This window comes from Acanthopagrus latus, chromosome 9 (assembly GCF_904848185.1).
Source record: "Acanthopagrus latus isolate v.2019 chromosome 9, fAcaLat1.1, whole genome shotgun sequence".
Classification (NCBI taxonomy): Eukaryota; Metazoa; Chordata; class Actinopteri; order Spariformes; family Sparidae; genus Acanthopagrus; species Acanthopagrus latus.
In genome coordinates, this window is record NC_051047.1 from 14,270,180 (window position 1) to 14,295,524 (window position 25,345).

The 25,345-nt window shown below is 41.9% G+C and overlaps 1 protein-coding gene across 3 annotated transcripts in view; it reads left to right on the forward strand.

Moving 5' to 3' along the window:
* The window catches only part of pde11a (phosphodiesterase 11a), a 40,053-nt gene extending 20,731 nt beyond the window's left edge, over window positions 1-19,322 (forward strand). For 2 of the 3 annotated variants that reach the window (XM_037110847.1, XM_037110848.1), the window contains exons 7-19: window positions 711-778; window positions 1,262-1,354; window positions 2,436-2,486; window positions 4,947-5,093; window positions 5,221-5,328; window positions 6,578-6,687; window positions 7,880-7,970; window positions 11,957-12,057; window positions 12,275-12,352; window positions 12,482-12,545; window positions 13,251-13,325; window positions 14,353-14,436; window positions 18,855-19,088. In XM_037110847.1, the coding sequence (XP_036966742.1) occupies window positions 711-778; window positions 1,262-1,354; window positions 2,436-2,486; window positions 4,947-5,093; window positions 5,221-5,328; window positions 6,578-6,687; window positions 7,880-7,970; window positions 11,957-12,057; window positions 12,275-12,352; window positions 12,482-12,545; window positions 13,251-13,325; window positions 14,353-14,436; window positions 18,855-19,088 (1,304 nt within the window). Of the gene's footprint in view, window positions 1-710; window positions 779-1,261; window positions 1,355-2,435; window positions 2,487-4,946; window positions 5,094-5,220; window positions 5,329-6,577; window positions 6,688-7,879; window positions 7,971-11,956; window positions 12,058-12,274; window positions 12,353-12,481; window positions 12,546-13,250; window positions 13,326-14,352; window positions 14,437-18,854 lie in introns of all 3 variants that reach the window. The other variant, XM_037110846.1, reaches the window with a different exon arrangement.
* Window positions 19,323-25,345: the final 6,023 nt, after the last annotated feature.

Here is a 25,345-nt window from a genome sequence, read left to right on the forward strand (position 1 = left end):
GGCAATGAACTGTTACATACGGGCGAATGAAACCGCTTGCCATCAGACATGCAAAACTGTTTCTAAAAAGAAGTTAAAGGAATAGTCCGCCCACAAATGTCAGTTCAGTTGTTATTTACTCATCATTCTCATGCTGATAGAAATCGGGTGAGTCCGCAAAACAATCCTGGAGCTTCACGGTGAAACAGTGTGGCAGCATGCTCCCAGAAAAAACTGAGGTAGATGGGGACTTCAAAATCAACTGAAAAAATAACTTCAAATGGATCCCAAACTGATCTGAAAAGATTTCATGTACATTCTCTAAAAACTGAAATATTGTCTGTAGCTGCTAAGCTAAAAGTGTTAGCGCACAGTCTGTGGGCTCTTGTTGTTTATAATCATTTGCAGATTTATCGTTCTTGATACACTGGGGTTTTTTTTTTTGCACTTTTTGGTTTTGTTCCCCTTTGCTTTGGCTTTTAAATGTGTTTATTATGATGTTAATAGATGAATAAATAAATACTGTTGTTGAATATACTGCTGTTAATGCGATAGGGTGTTGTGTCTCTGCCTAAGTCCCATTAATAATGCATGTGAGTCGATGACAGAGTGTGTGGGTTTGAGCCTCTTTTAATTGCAGACGGTTATGTGCTGTGGAGCCGCGCCAATATCAAGCTTTTAAAAACAACGTTAAGCTCTTTTTGTATATATAAACTGACCTTGTGTTACAGGTGTCGCCCAAGTGCTGAACAGGCTTGATGGGAAACCATTCGATGACGCAGACCAGCGTCTCTTTGAGGTATCACCCTTGAGTTTTATCAACATTTTTCCAGTTACTGGAACTGATGTCTTTTTGCCAGATTGCTGATAAGATAAGTTAGAAATCTGAATCTGAAAGGTAGCCAGTGAGTAAAGTTATCAGATAAATGTAGTGGAGTGAAAGTATTTGCCTCAGAAATGTAGCAGAGTGTTCGTGTAAAGTCGCGGAAAATGGAAATACTCAAGAGCAGTGAATGAGTCAATTGTACTTAGTTACATCCCACAAGTGGTTGCTCTAAATCTATGATAAGCACTAAAATCTTCCATCTCAGTGCAAATAAAGGTCTGTGCCAGTTCTAAATATCCGTTGAAACTCTCCTTGATTTCTAATAATCTGTAACAGCCTGGAAAAACCACATAGGTCGATACCTAGCTTCTAAATAATTCTCAACATACACTAGACTGTGGGTGTATTGGAAACTGTTACTCGACAGTGTGTCTTCTGTTTTTACTCTTTTCTTAGGCGTTTGTGATCTTTTGTGGGCTCGGCATCAACAACACCATCATGTACGACCAGGTGAAGAAGTCCTGGGCCAAGCAGTCGGTGGCTTTGGACGTAAGGACACCAAGTCTTATTTGAATTCCTGCTTCATATCAGGATTTGGCAGTGAAAAAAAAAAAATGTTCTGAAAAATAAATGTTTTTTATCTGCTTATATTTGCATAGACATCTCTATGTTGACTGTGATGCTGCTTCAGGGTGTTGAAATAAGTTGATTGTGCTCCTGCTTTAAACTTCGGTTTCCTTTTTGTCCTGCCTGGCTGCTCATTGCGTTAGCTTTGATGCCCTCCCTCAGATGATATTTCCCCCGTGCGTCCTATCTGTTCTTCTATTCCATTAGCTATAATGGCATCTTTATTTTCCTTTTCCAGTCAACATATGCTCTGTGCCGTAACGTTTACCCAGAAGTCAGTGAAAACGACGACCGCTGCACGGCTAATATAAAAACCATGATTATTCCCTCTCGGGGGTCTTTGCGCTTGGCTCCTTTTTTTTTTTAGTTTCATATTTCCACAAGAATGTACATGTGAGGAAAAAAAAAGTGCTGAACTCTCTTTGCAGATAACATTCTAACAAAGGGTTTTTTTATTGAAAATTAATGAGAGGCAGTGAAAAGCAATCCCTCATCTGCCCCGCAGTGTGTAGCCATTCAGCACTACTCAGCCTTTGCAGTATGTCCTTAGATTACAATGGGGAGCTTTCAGGTGCATTATAGTAGTTAGCACCACATTGTTTCAAAGCAAGGAAAGGCAGAGAGAACACGGGGAGATGGGGGCATTTAAAAGAGAAGGCGCAGAAATGAACTAATATGTAGATGCATTTCTCCTGGCAGCACTGAATAAACATGAGCATTTATGATCAAATAAGCAACTGCAGGTCTGAGCGAGGTATTTCTCTCAGGAAATGAAGGGAACACGGCGATGGAATCAGGGCTGACACCGCTGCTCTTGTAGACTGTACCAGAGGCGAGTGTTCACTTCCTCATCTGGAGGATCCGTTGGATGTAATGCTGTAATACGGATGCGCGGTATTTACAAGCCGTAGCCGCCGTTGCGCTTCTCTTAAGAGCCCTGCTGGGCATATTTAATGATTGGAAAAAAAATACACTGAGTGACACTGTGTTGTTATTTCTGCAGGTGCTGTCTTACCATGCCACTTGCTCCAAGACCGAAGTTGACAAATTCAAGGTAACAGATATTCACAGCTGTTATTGTTACGTTTATCTCAGCAAACACTTTTTTTTTTTAACTCTGAGCCCTGTACAGATATTAAAGTCACAACTCATGTGAGACATTACTTGTTCTTAAAGCATATCCTTTGACAGTAGTAACAATGCTTTTAAAAGATAAAACCGGCCATATTCAACATGAAGTGGGGATAAATAATATTCCTGGGGTCTATATTTTCTCCCCGGTTTTATTTTTCTCAGCAGTGGAATAAAAGTAAAACGAAACTTGGCCTCCACTGAAGGCAATGGTTTCCAGTTTTCAAAGAGACGCAGGTATTGTTCAAGCAAATAAAAAGATCAATCAGTGCAACAGAGGGAAGCAGGGATGACGTGCTGTTATAGGCTAACCCATGAGCTACATGTAGCATCGCCCTGGTCTGCTCAACAAAACACCTCTGGGATTTTTTAATTGGATTTTGACTTGTTAGCAAGCGCCTTATTTGAAACATGTTTATGCTTCAAATTGAAATTTGGGGCATTTACTGACAAACATGAAAATATCTTACGTTTGTGCTGACCACAGACCTTTTTTTAAGTTCCATGCAGAAGGAAATGACTTATTTGTCTTGAATATGAATGAAGTGGCTTGGAGCTGCGTGTCACAGACAGAGGACGGAAGTATTCTGAGTTATTTTATTTGTCTGCATTACACTGTCGGTTCTGATTCACTGACAGCAAGAAAAATTAGAGATAACACTAGCATTTTCCAAGTCTAAGATCATAGGGTTATATGTCATCCTTATGTTAAGATGAATAAAGAGACGGCTACAAGCTGATTGCAGGAACTGTGTTTCTACTTTTCATCAAAGCAGAGGACGGCGGAGGATGTGGAGTTGTTACTTACCCCTCAGTTCCCGTGAATACTCCAACAAGTCTTCATACCTCAATGACAAAATAGGTCGTTTGTCGTTGCCTTCCAAACGTAGACAAATGGAAAAAAGACAGTCAGCCTCTATTGTATTTGTAGTCTACTCACACTGTCGGTGTGGATTACAATTTGTGATTATCAGGTTTGCTCTGGTGTCGCAGGTAATTGCTAAAATATAATTTCATTGTTTTCCTTCTTCTATGGATGGGTTTGTTACTGTCTAAGCGTTATATTGAGTTCATTTAAGAAATATCAGTGAAAACAAAACTATTAAAAGCCCATTACGTTTCAGCTAAAGCCCTCCATTAAACAGGAGGGTGATACAAGACTTAGATTCCCCGGTGTCTTAGAAATCACGGGAAGGTAAAATCTTGGAAATTTAGCTCATAATAGGTACGGTTTTCTCACGGGCCTGATCATAAGATATCTCTTTCTAATTAAATAACACCCTTCCATCAACTGTAATGGGGGAAAAAAAATAAAATAAAATATGGCAACAGAGAGGAATCACTGGCATCCGTGGTTTCAAGACTGCGGAAGCATAAATATGGGCTGAAAATTCCCCAAAGAAAACAAACTAATTGTGGTATTTGAAATGGATTACTCCAATCAATAGGCAATCATTCTCAATGCATTATTTATGACGAAAAAATGAAAATATCTACATTTTTAATTGGCATTGACATTTGTGAAATATAGATATGACCTATTTTCCTACACTTTCATGTGTAGGATTTTCCCCTGTGGCTGCAGAGTAGGAACCCCGCTTTCCAGTGTGCCTGTGTGATCTTTCAGCCCCCCCCTCCACACACACACACACACCTCCTTCTCCTTCTTCTTCATCCAGCACCGTGCTCTCCTTCCTGTCTCCCCCCACTTTCTTCCTTTCATAACTGCTCTACATAAGGAGCTTTACAGAGTACAGTTGACTGGGATTTCCTACCGGAGTGCAAATGGCAGCAGCAAACAAACCCTAGCTGACATTTTGTAACCCGGGGGGGGGGAATTAAGAGAGTGGAGAATAACCTGCTGACCTGACAGGCAAACAACATGTGGTGCAGCTCTGGAAGAGGGGGGGAGAACAGAAATGTGGCTGTTCTGACGCTGTAACGCGGATTTCTTGAAAAACGGTCATGTTATAAATGCTGACTACAGGCCGATAAGACCCTCTCCGCTTGTCTGCTCATTAAGGCTCAAGATAGGAGACGTGGATGCATTAGCGTGAATACGGTTAATTGGAATCGCGTAGATTTTTTGTTATCGTTTGAATAATAACGGGGTAATGGGGAGAAAAAAAAAAAAAAAGCAGTTGACGATGGCTGCTGTGTCAATGTGCTCTGAAAGTAAACAACGGTGAGATCCTTCGGTGAAGCTCCCTCATTAATCTTAACCCTCTCCGAATGAGTCCACAGAGTGTTAATTAGCATGTCTCCGTAATTTCCATGTATCATCTAAAAATGGCACTGCGTTCTCTGACCTCCGCCGCCTGTCTCCCGCTCTTTAAAGTCACTCTCTCCTCCTCAACGTTTCCCTCCCACCACAATCAAACAGGCCGCCAACATCCCCCTGGTCTGCGAGCTGGGCATCGATAAGCTCTCCTTTGACGACTTCTCTCTGGACGTCGACGCCATGATCACGGCCGCCCTGAGGATGTTCATGGAGTTGGGAATGGTGCAAAAATTCAAGATCGACTACGAGGTGAGAGACCGACTTTGTTTGTTCCTTCGCTGTGAACGCTGCTCCTTCGCTGGCCGAGTCCTGACGTGTCCTCGCGACGACTCGGCTGACCCGTGTGCTCGTCCTCGTGTCTGTGTTTCCCCTCCAGACGCTGTGCAGATGGCTGCTGACTGTCAGAAAAAACTACAGGATGGTTCTCTATCACAACTGGAGGCACGCCTTCAACGTCTGTCAGTGCATGTTCGCCATGCTTACGGTAAAGATCCTGCAGCTACAACTGTTGGTGTGCGGCCAAGGAATCGACCATTTATAGCAAATGCTCATACACTGGGATCGGGCGGGAAAAGCTCTCAAACAAACTGATTTTAACTGACACACCAAATCTGAGAACACAAGGAGGGTGCTGGCACTGATCGAATGTAACTGAGTGGATGTACTCAAATACTGTTCTTTAGTAGGCTACAAATATGTGTTGTTTATGTTGCTCGCAGTTAAGTGTAAAATAGTAAGAGAGATCTTCCCTCTCAGCTTCACAGATGAATCCATGACCGATAGAATCCCTCATAAAGTTGTTTTTAGAAAACAATGAACACAAAAGTATATGACAGAACTACTTCTTTCCTACCCGATGAATAATCTGAGATTGGTCATGCACTAGTCAGATCAAAATCTTAATGACAGGAGGTGATGATACAGCTTTTTGACGTTAATGTTGTAACGATAAAAAAGTTCTATATTGCTGCTTTAACTAAATGATCTCAATGATTCAGTCTCTCAGGTTATAATGACATCGATGTACGCCTGTGTGTGATTGGACGTTGCTAGCCAAGCACAGCTGAGCCAACTGTCATGTTGGTTGAACTCTTGATGTAATTGAAGGGAAAAGATACTTCATTTTCTGTTGGACCTCTGTTAAAATCGTTGATATTCAGATTATGACTTGAATTGACTATACAATCAGCCGAACCAGAGATGTTTGTTTGAACAGAGACCCTGAGAGAAATACTTCACGCGGTCCCAGCGGGCCTTTACTTTACCAGGTCCTTGGGGCAACACACACACACACACACACACACACACAAACACACACGCTCATATACGAACACCGCCGCGTAGTTCATTTAATCAAGCGCAGCATTAATGAACGGTGTCCCATCTGAATTGATCGTTGGCAGAAGGAAATGGAATAGAAGTGTGTAAGCCGTTCTGGGCACCTCCGCTCTCCGGCCATGTGTTTTAATGAGTGGGCCGAGGGCCGTGCTATCTTTGCCGCTATCCCCACAATGACCTATAGTGACTCACTCAGCACATGGCCTCCAGAACCCATTCGTCCAGCCCATAAAGCTCTCTGTGTGACTCTGTGATTGCAGTCCCACTGGCTATAGAGGGAGATACTGTTTATTTTAGGATGCTGCCGCAGTCAGAGTGTTTTTTTTTTTGTTTTGTTTTTGTTTTATTTAATCGGACGTGTGTGTGTGTTTGTCTTGTCATCTGTTGCCAATTAGACGGCAGGCTTCCAGGAGACTCTGACGGAGGTGGAGATCTTAGCGCTTATTGTAGGTTGTGTGTGCCACGACTTGGACCACAGGGGCACCAACAATGCTTTTCAGGCCAAGTAAGTGTTTGCTCTTTACCCGTCCGTCTCAGCTGTACACACACACACACACACACACACACACACACACACACACACACACACACACACACATACTCTCCCTCCTACACACTGCTTATAGTGTGTTTTCCCACCTGCAGCAGTCTGCAGTAGTCCAGCCCGGATCAGCAAGAGTCAAGTGGCAAGTTGTATAAGGCTTATATAAGGGTCTGCTTAACGAAGAGCCTGTAAACACTGCTGACTCTGAGCACATTTAGATCTGTGAGTACATTCAACCGCTTAAACTTGGTGTTCTCTGCACTCGCAAAGGTTATCATAGTAAAAAAAAAACAAAAAAAACGACAGTCATGAGCTGAATCAACCTAAAACATTCTTAATTCATTATTTTTACAACCAACAGTAAAGGGAAGGCTCATTCACAGAATTCAAATGATAATGTGAGTGACTGTGAGCTTATAGTGCAGGCTCCTGTGCTTTTATATAAGTGTGTTTACATCCGTGGCATGATTATATCATTTTTGTACTTTAATATCCAAGAAAATAATTCAACAAGTCAACAGATGAAACAAACACATCACATGTTTTAACTGATGTCAAATCCTCTGTGATCTCTGAACATCCGCGCTGTTGTTCCTTCACACCTGTGCTGCAGCTATCTTCACCTCTCCATTTATTTGTTTGCCTTCCATCCACCGCGGTGTTTAGGATCATTATCCAGAACTGTTATCTATTTATGAAGAGGCCAGCGAGACACCCTCTGCAGCTAAAAGTCAGCACTTTAATCTTGTGTTTTATTTCAGATCTAACATGCTGAAGCACAGAGCTGTTACGTTAAAAGAAAAAAAGATAATGCTGTCCTACCATTCAGCGTGCTAACTTTACCACTTTCATTTTTCTTTACCACCTCCGGCACGCCGGGCTCAGTTTGTCTGTATTTTTCCCTCCACATTAAACGCTGATCGTATTCAATGTTGAACAATTGAACCTCAGCTGCAGATTAGGTTATGGCTCTCAGGTTTCTCTTATTGTCGAGCAATAAATTGGCAACAGAGTGCAGAGTGAGGGAATTATGGCAGATTCAACAACAGCAGACTTTGTTTCTCAAGTATGTGTTGAATGCTGATGATGTTATCCCTCTTCTTGATCCCTGTGTTTGTGTTTGTGTGTGTGTGTGTGTGTGTGTGTGTGTCAGGACGGGCTCAGCCCTCGCTCTGCTTTATGGGACCTCTGCTACGCTGGAGCACCACCACTTCAACCACGCTGTTATGATCCTGCAGAGCGAGGTGCACTGTTATCTTCCAATATCTGCTGCAATGCAGTTACCATGAAGGTTCTGCTAATGCCTAACGCTGCATGTTGTTATTTGTGCGACACATTCAAACCCTGGCTACAACCAAGTTTAACCCTTTAACGAGCCTCCTCCCTTCAAGACACCGCAAGGTTTTTAATCTTTTTGCTGCCGCTGCGTGTTGTGCTTCGATCCCTCCTCGGATGAGGCTTCTCTTTATAATGAATGTGGTGACCGTGAAGACCCGTGTGTTATTCCTCTGTACAGTAACCTGCATGAAGCTAATGAAGTCTAATGCAACAACTGGACATTCTGCAGAGAGGCGTTGGCGTTTTCTAGGTTAAACTGATATAAATAGGGTGGACAAAATAGTAGACACCTGTCAAGAGCAATGCAATGGCACCGTAAACTGTAGTGGGATGAGGTCGTCGTCAGCACCAACCTGTCCTGTTCCTGCCACGACATGCCAGATGGTTTCCTATCCTGCAGATGGAACAGTGGAAGGTAGAACTCATAAAGGATTAGTTCAACATTTTGGGAAATAAGCTTTTTATACTGAGAGTTAGAAGAGAAGATTGATACCACACTCTTGTCTTTACCATTAATGTAAAACTGCATCCAGGAGCAAGTTAGCGTAGCTTAACACAACGACTGGAAACAGGGGGAAACACCTCGCCTGGCTCTTTCCAAAGCCAAAATATTCAGGGACCGCCCATTGTTCCACCTTCCCATTATTCCAAAACCCCAATATCCCGAAAAACATCACATTAGGCTGATAGTCCATTTGTCTGACAGCCTGTTATCCTGAAAAGCAAATTGCTTGTAAGGCCCATTGTTCCAAAAATACACACTGGAGTATTCTGACCTTAATATCTTGTGTCAGGTCGGGGTTAGGGTCTGTCGTTTGGTGTAAGGCCAGAAAAGCCTCTTAAAGGCATAACCCTCGCAGATTCAGTCACTGAGAGAACAACTGCTGGAAGAGCGTGTATATTCAGAGCAATGGGCATTTGTTTTTTTATTGGGATAACGTGCCTTCGGACGAATGGGCTTTGTGTCAGTTAGGACATTTGTCAGACTGTTTGGGTTTTGGGATAGTGAACGACAGGGACAGTGGCATGAAAACCAAAAGATCTGCCTGGCAGGACCTCTGAAAAAAAAAACATTTTTGTTGGCGCACAATTTCCTATCTGGACACACTGACCTCCTGCAGTGTTGATTTTCTCCTGTCTTACAGTATTCTGCTGGCTGAGACACATCTAACAGACAGATATGAGATTGGTGTTGATCTTCTCATCTTACTCTCGGCAAGAAATGAAATAAGCACGTTTCTCAAAATGTCAAAATATTACTTACATCTCTTGATTTCCTTTCTTGCCTTTTTAAAGACAAAAAAAACCAAAAACAAAACCATACATCCTACTTTACATTAAAAGTAAAATGAAGCGAGTTTGTGTCGTAGAGCCTGAAGGCAAGCGTGTGGTGCCTGGATGTCTGCTGCATGTGAGCAAGAAAACAAATAGCTCAGGCTGCCCTCAAATCAATGTAATTACAGAGGCGATAGATTTGGTGCTAATTGGTTGAGAGAGACATTTTACCAGGTGACTGGGTTTGCATGAAGTCGTAATTAAAGACGTTTTGAGGGAACAGCTGAGCTGAGGCTTAGCAGGGTATGTTCCAGCGGCTTCATTATCGCGGCGCTGACAACACAGTAAGCTGACAAATGTTTGCTTGGAATATCATAATGGCTCCTGTTGATACTGGGGTTGAACTAACCCTGTCCTATTAGCATATAAATGAACAGTGTGGCTAATTCAAGTAGAGGAGAAGGCTCACGATTCAGCGTCGCCCGGCCCGCGTTAACCATTCATTTAAAATGTACACTTTAAAAAAAAAAAACAAAAAAACAAAACAAAACGTCACTCACACCCTTTTGTCTCCCTCGGTTTCCTCTCATCGCTCTCACTTCCTTTTTTTCCTCTCCTCCCTCCTTCATCCGCTCCAATTGTGACAGAATGAGAGAAGTCCTTTGTGGTTCTGCTATCACGTACTTCAATATTTCATGGGAACAGATGAGCTCAGGACTGGAATCCGCCGTGACGTCCTTTGGACTTTTTATCCTCGGCGTTTGAAAGGAAAAACAGAGGTCATCCAGTTTAGAGGATGTCAGCTGCTTTCTCATTATCGTCATCTCTCGTTCTGGTGCTTTTTTTTCTGTTATCACTTCGACATCTTCTCCTTTTTTTTTTTTTTTTTCCCCTCCACAGAAAGACCGTTCAAACCGTCCCTCTAGAGGAGGGAGGCTAAGTGGTGAATGAATGTATAATACATAATGGGGAGAGGCCTGTTTGAATGATAGAGAGCTTCAAGTGAGAGATGTTGCTTACTTATTAACAGTTGCTGGCTCCCCTCCCCGCCTGCACGGATCCATTCAGCTGTTTTTATTGCATGTTTTCTTTCACCGATATCGGCTTGTTGTGCAAATAGGCCCTCTTTCCTGAAAAAGTTCTTGGACACATCATAGTAGGGAAAGTCAAAACACCTTATATAACAGATACTAAATAGTTTTGTAGTGAGCTCATTTATGAACCATTCATAGCCTCATCCCTGATCTGGTGTATTTCTATGACACGTTGCATTGTGGGATGTTCACACAAAGTAGCGTACCTGCCGTGAACGATGAACCTTTTTTTGTTCTATTGTGGGAATTACAGAGAGGAGGATAGAAGATTTTATCGGGACTGGGCTAAAAACTCACAGGATTAATTGATCGTGGTGAATTTCCGTCACCGCGGTCATTGTGATGATCCTCACACGAGTGACCTAACAAAGGCTAAAGGATGTGTTTGTCCAGTATGTTTCAGTGCAACTGAGAGGAGTTTATTAAGTATATTTCGATGGAGCACTATCGTGAATCATGATTGTTTTGCCCGAGATAATCGTGACGTGAAACTTTAATTTGGTCCCATGCCTTGTGTGAATCTTCAAACGCACTATGTAGTGTACGATGTAACACTCAGAATTCAAAATGTACTCAACATTGTGTTGTGACTAAAGTGTATTTTCAAACACGGGCCTGGTATTTTGCTTGTGACTTACCCAGATGATAGTTGGGGGACTCAAAATGGCCATCCTGATTTTAGTTTTCTAAACAAAAAAAAAGTATAACTGCAACGTAGAGATAAAAAGGGAAGCAGTATTCACAGCCTCACAAATTAATTTTCTACTCATGGATCCCTTATTTACCCCCTAATCTGACTGAATTTCCATTTATTCATTTTTTTAATTAAAATTTTCTTTTTGAATATTTTAATCACTGAAAAACAGCAGATGTGGGAAAATGAGACAAATCAGGCCACAAACCCTTCAGCAACATCAGAAGACAACCATCTAAATAGACAAAAAAAACCTTTTGTTCATCTCTGTGATACATCTGTTCACTATTATTTGTTATTCACGTGATACGTGGTTATTTTCATGTCACTTTCTCAGTCATTCACACGTTTGTCCCAAGAGCTGTTAGTGAGACTACATGATTTGAGGCTCATGCTGATATTTCAGAGTAAAATCATTCAGATGACGATCCCCAAATAATCTGAAACATGAAATATGCATATATGTAATAAAGACCTCTGAAAATGAGATACGGATGTTACTTTACAGATTCAAACCTCTCCTCAGCAGTGTTTTTAAATATCATTTAAAGTAAAGTTATTTTATGTAAAATCCAGAGACTTGCAATAAGCCAATGTCACCCAGTATTATCTGTAGCTTAATATAACACTCAAGATCTTATTGGATCACGAAAAAAAAAAAAGTCTTTAAAATGAACCTATTAACCAGTAAAATGGACCTTCTTCCAAGTTAACGGCACCCATGCTAAATAAAATGAATAATTCATCCGGCATCTGTGGTCTTTTATGTGCAGAAGTGACGTGTGTTTAGTGATCCTTTATCATGTTATCTCTGGTTGTGTCTCCACAGGGTCACAATATCTTCTCCAACCTCTCGTCCACAGAGTACAGTGACCTCATGCAGCTGTTGAAGCAGTCGATCCTGGCCACAGACCTCACGCTCTACTTCGAGTATGTCCTGCTGAACACCAGACTGCTTATTAAACTGTTAAATCTCCTGGTCCTGAGAGGTCCACAGAGCCCGGCTCAACCCCAGCCTGCATGCTTATTTACACTGAAGTCTGCCTCTGTGCCCTGTTTACTGCAGGCTTCTTTGAGTTAACGCCGCCCCCTTGTGGATCTTATATTAGTTGCACCGGCTGACACAGTTGTGTTGCTCCTCTTGCAGGAACAGAAACACGTTCTTCGAGCTGGTCAGCAACGGAGAGTACAACTGGAACGTGAAGGCTCACAGGGACATGTGCAGGTGATGGCCCCGCACGCAGAGACCTGCTGGTTTTCGTCTCATTGAAACTGAATCAGTTAAAAAAAAAAAAAAAAAAAAGTTTAAATGCTCCATGAAATAAATCTGTGTTGTTGTTTTTTTCCCTCTCAGATCCATGATGATGACAGCGTGTGACCTCGGCGCTGTCACTAAACCCTGGGAGATATCGCGCAAGGTGACAAAACGCTTTTTAGACGCTCCTTTAGATAAGATCATGTGTTTCAATTGCGGAGCTGAGCCAATTAATCAATCAATTAATGGATAATTGGTCAAAAGAAAAGTGATGGGAACCTTTTCTGATGATCAATTACATTTTTAAATTCTTTGACAAGAAACAAAATGCCCAAAACGTCAAATGTCGTCCAATATTGTATACATTTGCTATTCTTTTTCTTGCAAAATAATGATAACGACAGCTTTAAAAAACAGAGTTACAAAGTGAAGTTTTACTCAAGGAGACGAAAGTAAAGATAAGAGATAAAAGCATCTAAATCAGGGGTTAGAAGCAGCTTTGTTTAAGCGTGTTTACATGACAGACAATAGAACATCCTCAGGTTTTGGGGTGTTGACAAGAGAAATCGAGCAATTATCATCAGTTTTAAGACATTGTGACAGACATTCTCCCCAGTTTTCTTACAATTCACAGCTCCATTCCAGAGAAAAAAAAAGTGAATTCCTGTGCACACTTTTCACCTCTGCATCCACGACCAAAGGAATTTACTATTTTTCTCTCGACTTACATTTTTTTTTGTGGGATTTCATTCCCTGCACCTCAAAAAAGACTGACGTTACTGATCAAAACACTTAATAAATAGAGGAATATAAGTGAGAGAAGATGGTTAGTCGCAGCCCTCGTTAGCTGTCCTCCCTCTCACTCCAGGTGGCAGAGCTGGTGACCAGCGAGTTCTTCGAGCAGGGCGACAGAGAGAGATCGGAGCTGAAGCTCACGCCCTCTGTGAGTACATCCAACCGTCTCTTGTGTCTTTCTCGCTTTTTTTTTTTTGACCTCTGAGAGCTGACGATGCTGAAGATACATTTTCCTCTGCAGTTCCAAAAACACACTGAATGCGCAGGTAACATGAGAAGCAGTGTGTGAGAAAAAGAAAAAAGTGAATCGTCAGCTCGACCGCTCGGCTTGCCTCGCTGCTGAACCGAAAGCAACCTGTGGAAAGTGTAGCAGTCATTCTTAAACACACACACACACACACACACACACACACACACACACACACACACACACAAGAAAACACACTCCTCTTCCTCCTACATGGGATTCAGAGCAAACACTGACCTTTTCTGTTCATTCACAAGAGGCATTTCTACTGGAGTGCTGCTGTTACAGGAGATCTTTAGTTTTCTCCTGCAGATGGACACAGTAACAGCTGCAGGGAAAGACTCTGGTCCGAAAATGAAGATGTTGTCTTAATTAACGCCTCCGTGCTGTTCTCAAAGCCACAGCACTACAACAGAGGAGCTCTGCCTGTTTGATTGAGGAGCTTTGAAGGCTGAACTGTGTTGCAAGTTCTTAAAAGGCGGAGGAGAAAAAAAACAACAAAAAAACAGCAGCTTTCCGTGCAACAATTAATGGCTGTTGACTAATCGAGCCCGGCCACATTGCCTCTCCTCTCAAATAACTAATGCAGTAGCCTCAGGTCTGCCGCTTGTGTCAAACCTTTACCGCTCTGTGTGTGTGTGTGTGGGTGTTGGAAATTAAATATTAACTTCTGAGTCGTAGCCCAGTAACTATCTCTGAAGCACAGCCTCGGTGCAGCCTCTCAAGTTCAGGCTGCCGGAGAATGAGGGAGAATAGAAAATGGATGTTAAATAAACTCTCGAAAGCTGAGGGGAGGTTTTAAAACCAAACCCCCCCCAAAAAACGCAGCACTTTAGGGAGTGTGTGAGCCTGACTTGGAGCTTCGCAGTTAAATGTGATCACATTTCCGTTGGTGTAAGTGCATTCTCACTTTTTTTTTTTCTTTCAGGCCATCTTCGATCGGAACAGGAAGGACGAGCTGCCAGGGCTTCAGCTGGGCTGGATTGATGGAATCTGCTCACCGCTGTATGAGGTAACGCTTCAAGCTCCGCCTCCTCCTGTGGCCTTCACTGTCACACAGCCGTCATCTCCATCAGTACTCGCTGTCCTTCCACAGCTATTGTCCCCCTCCCTCCCTCCTGCTGACGCCAGCAGTGAAACTGTCACTGACAACTATTCAACTTTTCTTGGCAGCCTCAGATTTCTCGCTGAAAAAAAAAAAAAAGATTTTTTATTTTTTCATCGAAAGCTATGAAACGACTTCAAGGTTGCGTCCTGTTCTTGTGAGAGTGAGTGTGCACACTTTCTGGCTGCGAGAAAAGCTCAGAGGTTGCGTGGCGTGTGAACAGAGAGCCGCGATGTTAGTCGGGTTAAATCCCATCACTGAGACGGCGTGGCTCCGGGCTCTGCTGCACAGTGAATGATAGGAAGGAGGAGGGCGCACTCTTCGACCGCACGCTGGTTCTCTCGGAGACATTTTGGCTCCCATGCAGATGGAGAGGCTGATTTCATTGTCAGATTGCCTCCTGAGCAAATGTTAGGGTCGGGGCTTTTGGTTATCTTTCAGGGAATTAATGGAAATCCATACTGTGTCCTCTCCAGTATAGTAATGTGAGTGTGTGTGAGTGTGAGTGTGAGTGTGTGTGTGTGTGTGTGTGTGTGTGTGTGTGTGTGTGTGTGTTTCTCAATGACGTCAAGAGAGACTCACCCCGCCCCTCCCCGCTGCCGGCAGCAGAGGCTGACTTACTGAGGAGATCAGGTCTGTTAAGAGACGAGGCGCGTTGGAGGCAAATTCATGAAAGCAAAACAAATCAGACGGATGAGAGTTTGTGAGAGGAGGCGAGGATGAAATAGTTTGTCCCCTTCCTCGCAGCGCCGGGGTTGTTCTTCCGTCTGCGCTTTGTGCTGTTAAACCACCTCCTTCCCTCTTTACTGTCATATTAAACACATTACTCTCAGTCATCACGGGCAGGAAACAAACAATAGATCATCTTCACGTCGATTGAATTATCCCAGGATCAGTGTCAAAAGTTAAGGCAGACTAATCTTCGCAGGGCTCTGGTTTCACCATTGTTGCTGTCTGTGTAGTGTAGATAAAAAGCATCAAAGCAGCCTCTGTGTGTGTGTGTGTGTGTGTGCCTGCGTGGGGGGTTTGTCTCCACGCCGCCTCACGTAAAAGCTGATGTTTGGAGAATGCAGATACGGGGCTCGCGATCACGCCGCTGCCAATTAAATTTGCAAGGGCAGGGCGGGGTGGGGGAGAGAGAGAACAGAGAAAGTTCAGAGGCGGCAGGGTTTTTTTTGTCCGTGGGCGGAAGAGATCTCGTTCTTGATCTCGCTGATCTCCCTCTCCTGGTGGTGGCTCGCTACTTTGTGGAATATTAATCCCCCATTATATAACCTTCCATCTTTACACGCCCCGCCATATGACAGCCTCTCTCTTCTTCTTCTTCTTCTTCTTCTTCTCCTGCTTCCTCTTCTTCCTCTGAGACTAACCCAGTGGAATAATGATGCCGCACTAACCACTGACAGTGTGTCCCACCGTGGATATATATACGCCACGGAGGGGAAAAAAAAAAGGATTATTGTCTTCTTTCAACATGCAGATGAGACGAATCCATCAAGATTATGACTAACGACCCATTTAGTCTTTGTTCAGCAACCGCGCGTGTCACGTTCCAGCACAGCGAGACAATGGTTTCAAAGATGAAACACGGTCAACATGCACGTTTTTAACCACGTAACATTGTACAAGCTGTCATTTTCCTTATCAGTTACTTTGCAGATTGTCATCTCCATCAGCTGTGTATAAAGTACATATATAGAGGAGAACTAAGGAAGATCTCTTTTGCGGAAGCTTTCTGGCCACAAGAAATAGAAAACATAGAGATTGACAGACACGTACGGGAGACCAAAGTTGTTTTAATTTACAGGGTAGTTTTCATTGTAATCAACAACTCACCTATGTGTTCTGTTAATACCAGGTGTTATTGTACAAAATGTGGAATGACTTCAATATAGTCGGAACAGAAGTTGGGCATTGTTACTTTTGATGAAATTCAAACGGTTGCATTAAATAACGCAACAGTGTAAACTTGATTTATTTATAGCATTCTTCTTTTACAAAAGTGTCTGACAGTGCATTTGTTTGCATACGTAACTGCCAACATATAACGTCCTTAAAAAACAAAACAAAACAGAAATTTCATTTTTAAAGTCATAAGAGGTTTCAGTTTTTTCGGGGTCACCCAAACCTCTCTTTTCATTTGTTTTCACCCTGACAGTTAAAATCGACTTTAATCTCAAATCACTGGAAGCAGAAGTCCGTAGGTGCTCTCGTGATGTTCTGCATCACCGGCGACCAGCTTCGTAATTATAAGCACACGTATTACTGCATTATTTTAATGCACTCAAGTGGGCAGAAGGAAAAATAGTCTTGATGTGTGAACTTGGCCACATTATGGAGCTCTGTTCTCGTGGTCCGCCCACACATCCTGCTTTAATTGTTCACATGAATTAGCGAACGCACCCTCTGAATATGAATGCATCTCCAATCGCACGCCTGCATTTAAAGTTCAGGTAATTGGCAGCTGTGATGAGTTGTGTTTTCCCCAGTGTAACAACGGACTTGATTTCCCTTTCATACGTACAGCACACAGTCCCCCGGCGTAGGTGAACTTACTTAGTTATTTTCATTCGTTCTAACAATGGCCACCCATTCGACTCCTGCACATGTGTGAGTCGACGGACTCTTTTTTTTTGTTTCGTATGTGGGATCCATGCCCACATGTTACATTTCCATATGAAACGGGGTTAATTAAACAATAGCTAATTACAGACTTCCCTGAAAATCCAGCAGACAATGTTCGGAGAACAGAGGGAACAAAATCCCCCCGTCTCTCAGGTAATTTATTAAAAAAAATGGCTGATGGCGGCTTTGACTACGCTGCGACTTACAGTTAAATGTGGAAAAAATGACAAAGGAGGCTTATCTCAGTCATACATGTGCCTCTAATCTTAAGAAAGCAGCCATGTCATTGCCTTAAAGTATCAAGCTCCTGTATGTAGCTGTTGTTATGGCAGGCTGTTCTCTGTATTGTTTCATTTGTTTGCTCATATAGTGCATGTGATGAGTAATGTGCTGCTCCTCTAGCCTCAGTCTGTCTCTCATGTATTATCGTTACATTCTAGTAACAGATTTTCATAACAATACATGCCCATATACTTTTTTCTCAAGTTAAGACAGTATTTCCTCATCCATTTGTGTGTGTAAAAACACAGGCAAAACAGGACGGCATTTTGTAATATAACTGAAAATAAATGTTTAATTTTGATCCATGTACAAATTGAGCATGGCGCCACGTCTTGATAAGGAAAAAGAGACGCAACTTTTTTTTTTAAAGTTGCCATAAGTAAGAATTTTATTTTAAACGTACAATATTGTGTTGCAGAGATGTCTACTAAAGTCTACTAACGTGCTAATATGCTAGCCACGGCCGCGTTGTCTAATGCAACTTTCTACATTTTACTCGGGTGGGCCCGAGTCAATCAGCTCCCCGGGGCAACCTGCAATCACTCAGACACACCTGCAACCAATCACACACACACACACACACACACACACACACACACACACACACACACACACACACACACTCTCACTCACGTAAAGAGGGTTATTGAAAGACAAATAGAAACATTTATGACTTATAGGGTCATAACAATGGCTAACAGCAGATAACTAGCTAACAGCAGCTACGGTGAGAAGCAGTAAGCGGTTACATTGGTGCACATTTTGCTGCCCCCCATTTATTTGGAGAATGAATTCAACAGGTGGCCAATCCTAAACCTTGCTTCTTTGAAATATGAGGACATGTTCTGGAAATACCTTCAGAGCTGCAGGAAGCGTCTTCAGCCATGTTAGCTGTACGGCTGCACGGATGTAACATCGCCTGACAGAACGCCAGCGGTCCTGATCCAGACAGAAATATCTCAACAAGTGTCTGATTACAGATTACCATGAAATAACGAAGATATTTTCTGTGCTCAGAGGAGAATTAAATGATGTTCTGGGTTTTTTTCATCGACTGAAAAATGTTATTTGCCCAATATCTTCTGACCAAATGCCTGCAAACAAACAACATTCCCATCAGCTGCAGCTGCACTTTGTTGTGCTAATTAGCAACTGTTAGCATGTTGAAAGGCTTAACTGAGATACCTATCAGCATGTTAGCATAGTCAGCTGTAGCGTGGCTACTGTCGTGTAAAACATCACCAGGTGTTTGTCTTTAATTCAAACAAATACTCATTGCTCTGTGACTCGAATGGTAATACATGATGGGGCTTCACCTTTTCTCACTGATGGGGTTTTTTCCCCCCACTTTTAATATATTTTCTTAACTATTTTTTTCCACGCTGATCTCTCTCCCTCCTTCCTCTTTCTCTCTCTAGACTCTGGTCAAGTTGAATCCCAAACTCCAGCCGATGCTTGACATGATAAAAGCCAACAGGTCCAACTGGGAGGAACTGAACAAGAAGAGACAGCGTGGCCAGAGCATCTCAGGGCCGGCGAGCCCCTGCGGCGGCGACAGCACAGAAGCAGGCGGCTGCAGCGTGGCCAAAACGGGCAGCGCCCCCTGCTGCAGCGGCGACGCCGACGGCGCACCATCAAAGCCCGTCAGTTAGCTTCCGACCTCCGAGCTGATCTCTTATAGGCTTCTTTCCTCGTAAATGCAGCCTGCAAAAGAGGCAGTGCAGTGCATGCAGAGGTTCTTGGGCTCTGCTCCTCTTCGCTTTTGCTACTAGAGATGAGCTTTAGACTTGAGCGCGGCGCTATCATAGAAGTTTTTCTGCTCCCTTCGGCCTTCCCGCACTGAAGGCTGACAGAGCCGGGTTTGGCGATCTTGTCAGAGCAGCTGCCACATAAAAAAAACAAAAAAAAACAAAAACAAAAAACAGCTGATGACACCATGTCAGAAGGGAAAGCTCAAACCACTGTGTCCACATGTCAACCAGTGAGCTAACACTAACTATTCCGGGCATTGTGCAGATTTTTTCTTTTTCGGCACAACAAGGCGCATGGAGAACGGTGGAGAGGAATGTTTGTCTCTGTACCTCTCCGTTGCTCGCATTTTTGTCTGGGGAAACAGAGATATTTTTTTGTAAAAAATCTGTACATACGCTATGGGGTTATTTACGTGCTTTAAGTGCTGTTTAAGAAAAAAACAAAAACAAAAACAAAAAACAAAACTGTAAGCTCTGGATTGTACCGTGGCTGTAGAGTTTCTGAAGGAGAAAGGGGTGCAGGAACAGCAGGACCTGTGACGGCGCTTGCAGTGCAAATTGAGTGCTCCGCTCCCTCCCTTCCTGTGCCTTGTTTTAAGATCCCAATGAAAAATGCATGGCCTCCTCCTCACCGAGATTCTTAGACAGTATGAAAATCCATGTTGAACCATGACTTTATTTATTTTTTTTGCCATCATTTGTAAAAAAATACAAAAAAAAAACCCAATGACTGCAGTTACGTCTCGACCCCCATGTGAGCCACAAAGCATTAACATTATATACATACAGATAATCTATTTTGCCCAATTTTATAAGTGCAGGGTCTCACTCGTCACACACACAAACACACACGATGTGCCTTGATGAAGTCGTTCTGATATCACATTAGTTTCTGCTGAAATTAAGTTTGACGTAAACGCCTCACTGAGCTAGATGTAAAGGAACAGTTTGACATTTTATGAAACACACTTGCTTACTGGCAGAGAATGAGAGGTTACCGCTGTCTTTAGATGTGTGTTAAAGGTCCGCTGTGTGGGATTTTAGGGGGGATGTAAAGGGGCCGCCATCAGTGAGCGTCAGCAGCATTGGTCAGTGTGGTGTGTCCTGCACTGTTGACACTGGGCTTTTTGGCCAGTTCAGTGCAGAGAACCAGTAGCGGCTCATCTGTGAGAGAAATCACTCTGATTGGCTGTTTTTATCAGACATATTCTTGATTGTAAGTGGCTATTTTAGCATGAGTGGTGTCCAAAGATGCTGCTTAATAATCAGAATGGTTTGTAAATCAGCAGTGATGAATTTCCTTCCATGCAGGCGCAGTATGTACAAGCTGTATTCTTCACGGCTTCCTGACCGAGACACAGGAGATGACAGGCGACACAACAGTCGGCCTTCTGCGCAGCTAGTTCTTTAATGTCAGTTTGGTGTTTCAGGGTCTTTACGGTGAGCCTGTTATGCGGACATGACATGAGTCAGCCATGTTCATGGATCTAATCAGGGCCATCTGGATGCAGTGTCGGAGGCAGAGCCGTCGTCATCCCTATAAGAAATAAAGAAAGAAAGACCGAAAGACAGACAGACAGACAGGCGGGCAGGTAGACAGACAGACAGATCTTTGAAGGGAAATTATGTACAAAAAGCTGTGCTGTGGGGTATGAAGCCGAAATAGGTGCAGGATCTTACAGACAGCCTCCTCATTGTGCGGCCCACTGGAGACACTGGAGACTTCTGGTTTAGCCCTCTGCTAAATTGAATTGGAATAAAAGAATGTAATTGTGCAGCTTTCCTAGACTTCTCAAATGTTATTGAACCAAATGGCTCAAAGTCTCATAGTGAAAAGAGTCTCTTAAAGGTTGTTGTGACGCTAAAAAAAAAAAAAACCCCAGCTGCTTCTTCACAGTGTAAGCTTCTGAAAGCTTTTCGAGCAAGTGTGAATCACCTGACACGGACACATTGTAAGATTGGCTTCAGTGCCTGGCGCTGTTGAAGGCTTCAGTTCTCCTGAGCTCCAGAGAGGGCGTGGAAGGTCATATATAAATCCTACACAGTGGACCTTTAAGGCTACAGCCAGCTGATGTTGTCTCAGCTTAGCGCAAACACCATAAATGGGGGAAACAGCAAGTTTTTTCAAAGATAACAATAAAACTTTATCATCGTAAATTGATTTTGTCCAATTGTTTTGAAACAGACTATGGGAGGGACTGTTTCTTTCATTTTCTGTGAACTTTAAAGGTGCTGGTAGGTTGATTTTATTTGTTCAAGCTAGCATTTTCCCCTTGTTTCCCTGTCTTTATGCTAAGCCAAGCTAACCTTGGACAGGCAGTAGCTTTATTGGGGGGGGGTTAGTAATGAATGACTGTTTTTTTTCTAAAATGTCAAAGTTTTGCTCTGAACTCATTTCTGGGCTCACAAATGCAACTGAAACAGATGTTATGATCTCCAAAAGCAGACACTGAAACTCATAGTGCTAAAGTGCCCACGTAGTCACAAGCTATTATTTTATTTTATCTATTATAGTTATTATTAATATAAGTATTATTTTTTGGGGGGTGGGGTATGCCTTCTGACTTGTGTTGTAGCTTTGTTAATTGGAGTTGAAAAACGTGACTGTGCACATTGTGAGGCATGGATCTGTGTGCTCTGCTGTATTTCTGTTGAAGAGCTGAATTGACAGGAGAAATTGTTTGAATTGCATGTTTTATGCAGTATTAAAAATCCACCCACTTTGCTAAGGATGTAGCAAACATGTGAGCCAACAAATACCTCGTATTTTGAACTTCATCAGTAAACACATTATTATCTCATTGGAAAAATGCATGATTTAAATTCTCTTGCATCATGTTACGTGAATTATGAATATCGCCGTTCTATTTTTCTATTAGGTCTCCAGATGTGGCCGACTTCTACTTGTCTTTTTTGCAAAGTAACGTGCTCCTTGTATTTCTTCTTTCCTCTCCCAGTTTTGACCCTGGATTTATTTAACTGCGGGCTAAACTGAAAGAAACCCAAGGCATGAAAAGGCAAATGTGCAATGTTTCTGTTCAGAGTTTAAATAAAAAGATGCTGCTATGTGTCTTCTGGTTTATTCTGACACAAAAGCACGTTTACTTAAAGTCACCCAGATGGTTAGTAGTCTACTTGACTTAAATTTTAAGTATAAAGAGTAATATTTCTGGCAATAAATGCACCTAAGCATCAATTTAATGAATTAATTCATCAAATTATCATTTGTGACAAATATATATGTATTTACATACATACTCACATCTAGAAATAGAACATATAATGCAACTTCAAATTTAAGATTTAAGATATGTGCCTTGTACTACACGGTAACTGCAGTGTAGATAATCCTGACTAACAGGACAACAGCAGGATACTGTTCAGAAACACTGAGAGAAAACAGGCAAATTTAAATATTAAGTGTTTGACATCTTTAGCTACTTTGCACATTGATTATACCAATAAAACACATGATATAAACCATGATTGTTTAGATAAAACTACAGGACAGTGTACAAAGTTGTAAATAAGACTGACCCCCACTAACTGCAGGAACATGATACTTACACACTTGCAGAATAATTTGTAGAGTATGAGTGACTTAGTATTTTAATTACACACATTTTATTAAGTCATTTCATTACATGAGGTCAAAGGTTTTCCACCATGTTGAGTCTGACTTTTTCAATTATTACATATAAAGTTAAAGGTGCAATATGTAAAACAAAAATCGCGACCATCGTGAAATTCATACTTCAAATAGGGAGCAGCATATGACCAGAGGAACTGCTATTTGCTGCTAATTAGTTAGCTCAGTTAGCAGTGCAGCTACAATCCTATTTGCTGACTTGAGTCTTGAAACTCTGTTGGTGTTTATACCACAAGAACATGAGCTGTGGAGCACAGGCAGGAGGAGGTTTTAAGACTGGAGAGCTTGTTTGTGGCCTAACTTCAGACATTTCTCTGACATAACAACAAACTTCACATTTTGTTGATAATTTCATGTAATTTTTTGAATGATGTTGAAAACTGAAATTCCTACATATTGCAGATTTAAGGGTGTAAGATTAGACATAAAGTGTTTATTATTCAAATATCTTAAATAAAAGTAATGCATTTCAAATATTCTTGTTCCTGCAATAAATCTAGTTCTGCATTTATACACATCGAATCAATAAGAAAAACATCACACTAAATGTCACCGTTTACATTGAGGCTATGTTATAGAATTACAATTGAATTTGTCAAAGCACTTCATAAACTCTGTTGCCATATGAATAACGTTATATTACTGTAATTAACTAGAAGTAACTTTACATGTTACAAAAAATTTAAGTTTTAACCAAGTGAATCTTTTGAGCGCACTTAAATGCATTAGCAATATTTTTTTTCTGCATTTTAAGCACAGTTAGCTCAGACTGAATACTTATGATTAAGTGGCATTTTCACTGCAGATATTGTACTTATAATAGAGCATTTCTATATTCCAGTATTGACACTTTTACTGAGGGACCTTTTCCTCCATCACTGGCTATACAGTATTTCTCTCAGTGCAGTGCTGACCTCATGTGGGCAAAAGTGTCATTACACGTCAATATATCTCAATGAAATACTGCAGACATACACATTTCATTGAGAAGCATTTGAAGCCATGAAAAAATACACAATGCAGATCCTAAAGATTTTTCATAAGAAAATGTGAACCGAATGCAAACATAAGAAATGTTAAATCCTCCACGTCTTATTTATATCCGCAGCATTCATTCACACAATCCTCTGTATTAAACGACAGCGTGTGGAGGAGGAGTGTGATCGCTGCAGTGTATTTCATCGACCAAGGCTGAGCTCTATTGCTGCTGATAGGTGGCAGTGATGACGGCGAGCAGTGTGTGGGTGGCTGTGTGGGTGAAGATGACTCCCGAATGAGCCTGCTGTGTGTGTGTGTGTGTGTGTGTGTGTGTGTGTGGAGAAAGAAGAAAGAAAAAACCTCCTGTCAGGAAGCAAGAGACAGGCTCGTTTTAAACTCCTGTGTGCTGGATTACCTTGAGCTCAGCGTGACGCAGGTAGAGGAAGAGCAAACAAAAAAGAAAAAAAGAAAAAACCTGCACTCAGGCTCCTGTTGACCCTCCTAACACTGTCTGACACCATGAATAAAGGCTACAATTGAAGAGCTGAATTAGCAATGATGTGTGTTAGAGCAACAGAGAGAGAGAGAGGAGCTTCTGCTGAAAGAGAAATGAACAACTGGGATGTCTTAGTTCAATTTATTGCACAAACAGCATTGACAAAATGTACTTGGATGTTACTACGTTGTTAAGGGAAGTGGAGAAAAAAAAAAAAAAAAAAAAAAAAGGGTACATCCATAACATTCAAAAGCTCTCGCACGGTTTTTGACACAGGGGTAAAATGTCACATGACGGGTCCCTAATGAGTTGCTTTTATTTATGGGGGGTGGAAATAGGATTTAAAAAGGACGTTATGGTCCGGAAAGATCAGAAGGGGAAAAAGGCAGGATTCTTCAGCAGAGAGCTCTCTTAAAACTTCACTTTGCTTCAAAATCGACAGTAAACAGTGACAAATGGGAACAAGTCTGGTATCAAAATGTACACAATAGTATCCTCTCCAAAAACCCTTACAAGGTAGAGACGTGCTAACAAGGCAGGAAGAATTCAGGGCGACGCCAAATTATCCACGGAACAGAATGTTTTAGCACATGTAACAGACATGATTATCTACATTTTATACCTTTCAGAGGTACGGAAGAGGATTAGGGCCACTGGAAACATTTTGAAGTGTCTTTTTCCTTCTCAAAATCTTGACTTTAAACACAAAATCCTGAGTTTAAAGTCAGAATTCCACAATCTGAACTTTTTTTAAAGTGGCCCTAACCGCCATGCGTACAGAAAGGTTATCTTTGCATATGCTAATTAAAAAAATACAGTTTAGCTGTGCATGAAGTTAATAAATGTGTGTGTGTGTGTGTATGTGTCCATGTGTTTGGTTGTGTGTGTGTAGGTGTTTGCATGATCTGATGCATTGATTCTTTGGTACAACGTGAGCACCGGGATCCAAGAGGCCTTAAATCGCAAACACATTGAAGCAGCCATGATGGAAAGACAAAAAAAACAAAACAAAAAAAACAAAAAAGAACAACACAC